The 9,854-nt window shown below is 44.4% G+C and overlaps 1 protein-coding gene across 1 annotated transcript in view; it reads right to left on the bottom strand.

Annotated features, from left to right (window-relative positions):
* Positions 1 to 7,489: 7,489 nt before the first annotated feature.
* LOC311148363 (intraflagellar transport protein 70A) overlaps positions 7,490 to 9,854 on the bottom strand; it is a 63,712-nt gene continuing 61,347 nt past the window's right edge. Inside the window, exons 18-19 of the mRNA XM_084185312.1 lie at positions 9,180 to 9,309; positions 7,490 to 8,874 (exon numbers count right to left, since the gene is read on the bottom strand). Coding sequence (XP_084041438.1) covers positions 8,738 to 8,874; positions 9,180 to 9,309 — 267 coding nt within the window. The 3' untranslated portion in view covers positions 7,490 to 8,737. The remainder of the gene's footprint in view (positions 8,875 to 9,179; positions 9,310 to 9,854) is intronic.

Here is a 9,854-nt window from a genome sequence, read left to right as displayed (position 1 = left end):
GAACCTTCAGCTCCATCCACAGATTTTCTATGGGATTAAGGTCTGGAGACTGGCTAGGCCACTCCAGGACCTTAATGTGCTTCTTCTTGAGCCACTCCTTTGTTGCCTTGGCTGTGTGTTATGGGTCATTGTCATGCTGGAATACCCATCCACGACCCATTTTCAATGCCCTGGCTGAGGGAAGGAGGTCCTCCCCCAATATTTGACGGTACATGGCCCCGTCCATCGTCCCTTTGATGCGGTGAAGTTGTCCTGTCCCCTTAGCAGAAAAACACCCCCAAAGCATAATGTTTCCACCTCCATGTTTGACGGTGAGGATGGTGTTCTTGGGGTCATAGGCAGCATTCCTCCTCCTCCAAAAGCGGCGAGTTGAGTTGATGCCAAAGAGCTCCATTTTGGTCTCATCTGACCACATCACTTTCACCCAGTTCTCCTCTGAATCATTCAGATGTTCATTGGAAAACTTCAGACGGGCATGTATATGTGCTTTTCTGAGCAGGGGGACCTTGCGGGCACTGCAGGATTTCAGTCCTTCACGGCATAGTGTGTTACCAATTGTTTTCTTGGTGACTATGGTCCCAGCTGCCTTGAGATCATTGACAAGATCCTCCCGTGTAGTTCTGGGCTGATTCCTCACCGTTCTCATGATCATTGCAACTCCACGAGGTGAGATCTTGCATGGAGCCCCAGGCCGAGGGAGATTGACAGTTATTTTGCGTTTCTTCCATTTGCGAATAATCGCACCAACTGTTCTCACCTTCTCACCAAGCTGCTTGGCGATGATCTTGTAGCCCATTCTAGCCTTGTGTAGGTCTACAATCTTGTCCCTGACATCCTTGGAGAGCTCTTTGGTCTTGGCCATGGTGGAGAGTTTGGAATCTTGATTGATTGATTGCTTCTGTGGACAGGTGTCTTTTATACAGGTAACAAGCTGAGATTAGGAGCACTCCCTTTAAGAGTGTGCTCCTAATCTCAGCTCGTTACCTGTATAAAAGACACCTGGGAGCCAGAAATCTTTCTGATTGAGAGGGGGTCAAATACTTATTTCCCTCATTAAAATGCAAATCAATTTATAACATTTTTGACATGCGTTTTTCTGGATTTTGTTGTTGTTATTCTGTCTCTCACTGTTCAAATAAACCTACCATTACAATTATAGACTGATCATTTCTTTGTCAGTGGGCAAACGTACAAAATCAGCAGGGGATCAAATACTTTTTTCCCTCACTGTATGTGCTTTCTTGAGCAGGGGGACCTTAAGTGCGCTGCAGGATTTCAGTCCTTCACGGCGTAGTGTGTTACCAATAGTTTTCTTGGTGACTATGGTCCCAGCTGCCTTGAGATCATTGACAAGATCCTCCCGTGTAGTTCTGGGCTGATTCCTCACCGTTCTCATGATCATTGCAACTCCACGAGGTGAGATCTTGCATGGAGTCCCATGCCGAGGGAGATTGACAGGTCTTTTGTGTTTCTTCCATTTGCGAATAATCGCACCAACTGTTGTCGCCTTCTCACCAAGCTGCTTGCCGATGGTCTTGTAGCCCATTCCAGCCTCGTGTAGGTCTACAATCTTGTCCCTGACATCCTTGGAGAGCTCTTTGGTCTTGGCCATGGTGGAGAGTTTGGAATCTGATTGATTGCTTCTGTAGACAGGTGTCTTTAAGAGTGTGCTCCTAATCTCAGCTCGTTACCTGTATAAAAGACACCTGGGAGCCAGAAATCTTTCTGATTTGGAGGGGGTAAAATACTTATTGCCCTCATTAAAATGCAAATCAATTTATAACATTTTTGACATGCGTTTTTCTGGATTTTTTTGTTGTTATTCTGTCTCTCACTGTTCAAATAAACCTACCATTCAAATTATAGACTGATCATTTCTTTGTTAGTGGGCAAACATACAAAATCAGCAAGGGATCAAATACTTTTTTCCCCTCACTGTATATCCTTTACTGTGCACTACTTTTGACCGGAGCCCAGGACAAGGCCTTTCTCCTCGGGACATGGCCTTTCTCCTCGGGACATGGCCTTTCTCCTCGGGACATGGCCTTTCTCCTCGGGACATGGCCTTTCTCCTCGGGACATGGCCTTTCTCCTCGGGACATGGCCTTTCTTCTCGGGACAAGGCCTTTCTCCTCGGGACAAGGCCTTTCTCCTCAGGAGGTTACAGCGTGTACAGAGACAGGGAGCAGGCAGACCTAGACCAGGTTAGGACTATCACCCCGTAGGACTCTGGTCTAAAGTAGTGCACTATAAAGGGAATAGGGTGTCATGTTGATTTTAGTCATTTAGCAGAAGCTCTTATCCAGAGCGACTTACAGTTAGTGAGTGCATACATTTTTCATACTGGCCCCCCGTGGGAATCGAACACACAACCCTGGCGTTGCAAGCGCCATGCTCTACCAACTGAGCTACAGGAGGCGTCATGTGAGATGCAGAAAAGTGTTTGGGGTTGTAGTATAAGCATATGGCCATACTCACCCCTGAAGAGACAACAAGCACAAATATATATACAGTGGGGGAAAAAAGTATTTAGTCAGCCACCAATTGTGCAAGTTCTCCCACTTAAAAAGATGATAGAGGCCTGTAATTTTCATCATAGGTACACGTCAACTATGACAGACAAATTGAGGAAAAAAAATCAAGAAAATCACATTGTAGGATTTTTAATGAATTTATTTGCAAATTATGGTGGAAAATAAGTATTTGGTCACCTACAAACAAGCAAGATTTGGCTCTCACAGACCTGTAACTTCTTCTTTAAGATGCTCCTCTGTCCTCCACTCATTAACTGTATTAATGGCACCTGTTTGAACTTGTTATCAGTATAAAAAACACATGTCCACAACCTCAAACAGTCACACTCCAAACTCCACTATGGCCAAGACCAAAGAGCTGTCAAAGGACACCAGAAACAAAATTGTAGACCTGCACCAGGCTGGGAAGACTGAATCTGCAATCGGTAAGCAGCTTGGTTTGAAGAAATCAACTGTGGGAGCAATTATTAGGAAATGGAAGACATACAAGACCACTGATAATCTCCCTCGATCTGGGGCTCCACGCAAGATCTCACCCCGTGGGGTCAAAATGATCACAAGAACGGTGAGCAAAAATCCCAGTACCACACGGGGGGACCTAGTGAATGACCTGCAGAGAGCTGGGACCAAAGTAACAAAGCCTACCATCAGTAACACACTACGCCGCCAGGGACTCAAATCCTGCAGTGCCAGACGTGTCCCCCTGCTTAAGCCAGTACATGTCCAGGCCCATCTGAAGTTTGCTAGAGTGCATTTGGATGATCCAGAAGAGGATTGGGAGAATGTCATATGGTCAACTCGTCGTGTTTGGAGGACAAAGAATGCTGAGTTGCATCCAAAGAACACCATACCTACTGTGAAGCATGGGGGTGGAAACATCATGCTTTGGGGCTGTTTTTCTGCAAAGGGACCAAGACGACTGATCCGTGTAAAGGAAAGAATGAATGGGGCCATGTATCGTGAGATTTTGAGTGAAAACCTCCTTCCATCAGCAAGGGCATTGAAGAGGAAACGTGGCTGGGTCTTTCAGCATGACAATGATCCCAAACACAGCGCCCGGGCAACGAAGGAGTGGCTTCGTAAGAAGCATTTCAAGGTCCTGGAGTGGCCTAGCCAGTCTCCAGATCTCAACCCCATAGAAAATCTTTGGAGGGAGTTGAAAGTCCGTGTTGCCCAGCGACAGCCCCAAAACATCACTGCTCTAGAGGAGATCTGCATGGAGGAATGGGCCAAAATACCAGCAACAGTGTGTGAAAACCTTGTGAAGACTTACAGAAAACGTTTGACATGTGTCATTGCCAACAAAGGGTATATAACAAAGTATTGAGAAACTTTTGTTATTGACCAAATACTTATTTTCCACCATAATTTGCAAATAAATTCATAAAAAATCCTACAATGTGATTTTCTGGATTTTTTTTCTCATTTTGTCTGTCATAGCTGACGTGTACCTATGATGAAAATTACAGGCCTCTCTCATCTTTTTAAGTGGGAGAACTTGCACAATTGGTGGCTGACTAAATACTTTTTTCCCCCACTGTGTGTGTGTATATATATATATATATATACACTGAACAAAAATATAAACGCAACATTTAAAATGTTGGTACCATGTTTCATGAGCTGAAATAAAATATCCCCGGAATTTTCCATATGCACAAAAAGCTTCTTTCTCTCAAATTTTGTGCACAATTTTTTTTTACATCCCTGTTAGTGAGCATTTCTCCTTTGCCAAGATAATCCATCCACCTGACAGGTGTGGCATATCAAGAAGCTGATTAAACAGCATGATCATTACACAGGTGCACCTTGTGCTGGGGACAATAAAAGGTCACTCTAAAATGTGCAGTTTTGTCACACAACACAATGCCACAAATGTCTCATGTTTTGAGGGAGCGTGCAATTGGCATGCTGACTGCAGGAATGTACACCAGAGCTGTTGCCAGAGATTTGAATGTTGCTTTCTCTACCATAAGCCGCCTCCAATGTTGTTTTAGAGAATTTGGCAGCACGTCCAACCGGCCTCAAAACCACAGACCACGTGTAACCACGCCAGCCCAGGACCTCCACATCTGACTTCTTCACCTGCGGAATCGTCTGAGACCAGCCACCTGATGAAACTGTAGGTTTGCACAACCAAATCATTTCTGCACAAACAGTCAGAAACCGTCTCAGGGAAGTTCATCTGCGTGCTCGTCGTCCTCACCAGGGTCTTGACCTGACTGCAGTTTGGCGTCGTAACTGACTTCAGTGGGCAAATGCTCACCTTCGATGGCCACTGGCACGCTGGAGAAGTGTGCTCTTCACGGATTAATCCAGATTTCAACTATACCGGGCAGATGGCAGACGGTGTAGTGTGGGCGAGCGGTTTGCTGATGTCAATGTTGTGAACAGAGTGCCCCATGGTGGCGGTGGGGTTATGGTATGGGCAGGCATAAGCTACGGACAAAGAACATACCGTAATTTTCAGACTATAAGCCGCGCCTTTTTTCCCAATTTTTCGACCCTGCGGCTTATATAACGGTGCGGCTAATCTATGGATTTTTACAGCTAACGGCCACTAGAAGACCTCCTAAATCTATGTATTTTACAGGTTACAGTCCACCAACTTTAACTCTATGGGCTCTATGACCGGTCCGCGCCCCCCACCTTTAAGCGGCGGGCTCCAGCAGGAAAAGCTGGAGGCCGGAAAAGAGTGAGACAGGTAGCGCGCAAAAGTAAAAGTGGAACCGAGAGTGGTACGAGAGACAGAACGAGAGACAGAACGAGAGCAAGACAGACAGACATTACGAGATCGAGACAGTTTGTCTCTTTCCCGACAATCCCCTCTGTGCACGAACCCTTACATATGGTAATTAAACATTAAAACACCTGCGGCTTATAGTCCAGTGCGGCTTATATATGTACACATCATTCAATATCATTCAATTTAGCTGCTGCGGCTTATACTCCGGTGCGCCTTATAGTGCGGAAAATACGGTAATTGCATTTTATCAATGGCAATTTGAATGCACAGAGATACCGTGACGTGATCCTGAGGCCCATTGTCGTGCCATTCATCCGCCGCCATCACCTCATGTTTCAGCATGATAATGCAAGGCCTCATATCACAACATTCCACAGGCCACAATCAACAGCCTGATCAACTCTATGTGATGGAGATGTGTCGCGCAGATACTGACTGATCCACGCGCCTACCTAAAAAAAAAAAAAAGGTATCTGTGACCAACAGATGCATATCTGTATTCCCAGTCATGTGAAATCCATAGATCAGGGCCTAATGAATTTATTTCAATTGACTGATTTCCTTATATGAACTGTAACTCAGTAAAATCTTTTACAGTTTTTTACAATTGCTTACACACTAAAATTAAACTTTTCCCACAATTAGCAAAACCTTACACTCAAGGAGCAAAACACAAGGCTAGATTTGCACAACTGTAAGCACATTGTCAGCGTCACACTATTTGCAAAACATTACACACAGTGATTTGCAAAACACTAGTATACATCAGACACAGAAATATATCATGTCACTTCCTTGCAATTCTAAAGCACTGACTGTCAAATTACCACACCTATGAGCCAATCTGTTAAACACAGCCATCAGGTGCACAAACACATGATTGCTAAATTGTAGACACACCAATCAGGTTTAAGCACTATAAAAATGCAGCAGGTAGGTTCAACTGCCTTCAACCAAAATGGAAAGAGTCAGAAGAAGAGTGAGGGTGAGAGGAGGAGTACACAGAGGAGGAGAAGGAGGTAGAGGAAGAGGCAGAGCCAGAGGTCGAGGAAGAACTGAAGCAGGAGGAGAACGTGCACAAAGAAGAAGAGGACCAAACTTATTAAATGACATTCGTGCAACACTAGTGGACCATTTTGTGAACCACGGATTGACGCTGAGGGAGGCTGGACTGAGAGTTCAGCCAAATCTTAGCAGATATACAGTGGCATCTGTCATAAGGACTTTTCGACAGGAAAACGGGTAAAAGAAGATCTGTCTACAGTTACAGTAATCAGCCGCTTATTGTACGCACCATATCAGCACTTGTGATACCCCTTCCTGTGACATTGTACAGTAAGTTACATGTATTATTCTCTACATAGGATTGAGGGTCGGGAACGACAAGGAGGAAGGGGGCCCATATTCACGCAAGAACAAGAGAGAGAGATAATAAACATGGTTTTGGCCAATAATGCTATCAGGCTCAGAGAACTACAAGCCAACATTATCGGTGACCATGCATTTTCAATAATGTCCATCAGGTCTCTCAGTCAACACTGGCACGCATCCTGAAAAGACATCAGGTTCAAATGAAACAACTTTATCGAGTGCCTTTTGAGCAGAATTCAGAGAGGGTCAAACGGCTGCGGCATGAGTATGTGGAGGTTTGTATTGTTCACTTTAGCACTGTGATGTTGCATACTGCACACATTACTTTTTTACATTGACTGTATACTAGACTTATCCTGAACTACACAATCTTGTCTTTCACTGTATTTCAGAGAGTTTTGCAGATGGATGCTGAGGAAATCCTGCATGAATTCATATATATTGATGAGGCAGGGTTCAACCTCACAAAAGCAAGAAGGAGAGGCAGAAATATCATTGGCCACAGGGCTATAATCAATGTCCCAGGGCAACGTGGGGGTAACATCACCCTTTGTGCTGCCATTTCACAGCATGGGGTTCTCCTCCGTCATGCCAAAATGGGCCCTTACAACACACCTCATATTCTCGCATTTTTGGACCGATTGCACCACATCGTCACAGCAGGTTATGAAATGCACCAGATGCAATACACTGTCATCTGGGACAATGTGTCATTCCACCGCTCTGCTTTGGTCCAGAACTGGTTTCAACACCATCCACAGTTGACAGTACTATACCTTCCACCATACTCTCAGTTTCTAAACCCTATCGAAGAGTTTTTCACTGCATGGCGGTGGAAGGTTTACGATCTCCAGCCCCAGGCTCAGGTACCCCTCATTCAGCCCATGGAGGACGCCTGTGACCAAGTCGACGCCGCAGCTGTGCAAGGATGGATTCGACATTCAAGATGGTTCTTCCCGCGTTGTCTTGCTAATGAGGATATTGCTTGTGATGTTGATGAAATTCTCTGGCCAGATCCAGCTAGGCGAAGAGATAATGTATAGTATGTTTGTTGTTGTTGTTATTTACTGTAATTGTAACCTGTACTGGATACAGTATTTTACGTTTGTCTGTTGTTTGCTGAGCTAACAGTGTTATGCACACTACTGTAGTAGCATGAAAACTGGGACATGTTTTGTTGTGATTCTCCATGTTGACATGTTGACTGATTTGGGTATATGGAGAGAAATAAATGATATTTTCCTCAGTCTGCAGCATTGGTCTTGTGTAGTGTTTGTATAGTTGCACTTTCTCTGTGTACTTCATTTACAGCACTCTAATCACTGAGAATTAGACTTGCTAAAAGTGTTTTAGGTTAGCAACAGCAGTGTGTAACTGGTTCAAAAAGATTGAAGTCATATGAAATGTGTGTATTTCGTATGGTAACAAAATATTGTTTTTATGAAGTCGTGTATAGTTTTGACAAAAGTGTTCCATTTTGCAAATGATCTGAAGTGTTGTGCTACTTTGGTGTAGGGTTGTGCTAATTGTGTGTAGTGTTTTGACAAACCGGGCCCTGTTTTCAAAATTATGCTTAAACAATTGAAAAAAAATGTAAATAGTTGCATCTTGCGTTTATATTTTTGTTTAGTGTAATAATAATAATAATATATGTAGAAAGGTGTTTTTCTCAGTCTGTCAACAGTTCTCTGGGCCCAACTAAACTAAAGATGGTCAAATTGATGAGGCCCCATGGGTTCTCCCACTATGTGAGTGTGTGTGTGTGGCTGTGAGTGTGTGTGTGTGTGAGAGACGAGGAGTGAGTCTAGAATATGCTCAACAGCATCAGAACAACAGCTTGTAACTTTCATCTGATGCAGTGGGCAGTACTATAATAACTAATGTGATGTGGTCCATGTTGATAGATTTGAACTGATGGGGCAGTACTATAATAACTAATGTGATGTGGTCCATGTTGATAGATTTGAACTGGTGGGGGAGTAAAAAAGGTTTTAAAAGTCTTTAGTGTACACTACTGGTTACGTCCGATGACATCACTGGGTTCCGTGCGATGACATCACAGGCTCTGTTCTGTTCTAGTATGACATCACTGGTTCCATCCGATGACCTCGTAGAAGAGTGCTTTGAGCAGGCGAGACTCGTAGGTGACGGTGTTCTTTCCTATGTGCATCCTGTCCTCCTCCAGTGGCTGTTCTATCATGGCTGGCTCTGTCTTACCATACACTACAGGGAGAGAGGGAGGGGGGGAGAGAGAGGGAGGGGGGAGAGAGGGGAGGAGAGGGAGGAAGGGGAGAGAGAGGGGGGAGAGAGGAGGGAGAGGGAGAGGGGAGAGAGGGGAGAGAGGGAGGGAGGAAAGAGGGGAGGAGAGGGAGGGAGGGGGGAGAGAGGGGAGAGGGAGAGGGAGAGGGGAGGAGAGGGAGAGAGGGGAGAGACGAACGGTGGGTAAGAACGTGGGAGGGTAAATGGTGTGTTTAAACTGTGTGTGTGTGTGTGTGTGTGTGTGTGTGTGTGTGTGTGTGTGTCCTTACCTTCGCAGTGCTCCAGGAACTGAATACACTCCTGAACAACTGAGTCCCTGATCATGATCATGTGTTTGGCCATGTTTTCCAGCAGAGACAGGAAACAGCGCTTAGCATAGAACCAGGTGTCTGTTCCCAGCTACACACACAGGAGGAGAACCATGAGAGGAGGATAGGATAGGGGTGCCAAACTCCCGTAAGCAAACCAAAAATGCACAGGTTTTCCTGAAATCCTGGTCAGACGATTTGGGATTTCCTTCTTAAATCACTCCTGATTCTGGGTACATCCAACCAGGATTTCTGGAAAACCTGGCTGGAAATGTTGGGAAAGTTACCGGAATTTTTAATTTTTTATTTCACCTTTATTTAACCAGGTAAGCCAGTTGAGAACAAGTTCTCATTTACAACTGCGACCTGGCCAAGATAAAGCAAAGCAGTGCGATAAAAACAACACAGAGTTACATATGGGGTAAAAAACATAAAGTCAAAAATACAACAGAAAATATATATACAGTGTGTGCAAATGTAGCAAGTTATGGAGGTAAGGCAATAAATAGGCTATAGTGCAAAATAATTACAATAGTATTAACACTGGAATGCTAGATGTGCAAGAGATTATGTGCAAATAGAGATACTGGGGTGCAAAAGAGCAAAATAAATAACAATATAGGGATGAGGTAGTTG

This window comes from Coregonus lavaretus, assembly GCF_964263955.1.
Source record: "Coregonus lavaretus genome assembly, chromosome: 2".
Lineage (NCBI taxonomy): Eukaryota > Metazoa > Chordata > Actinopteri > Salmoniformes > Salmonidae > Coregonus > Coregonus lavaretus.
This window is presented reverse-complemented; position numbering and strand designations above follow the sequence as displayed.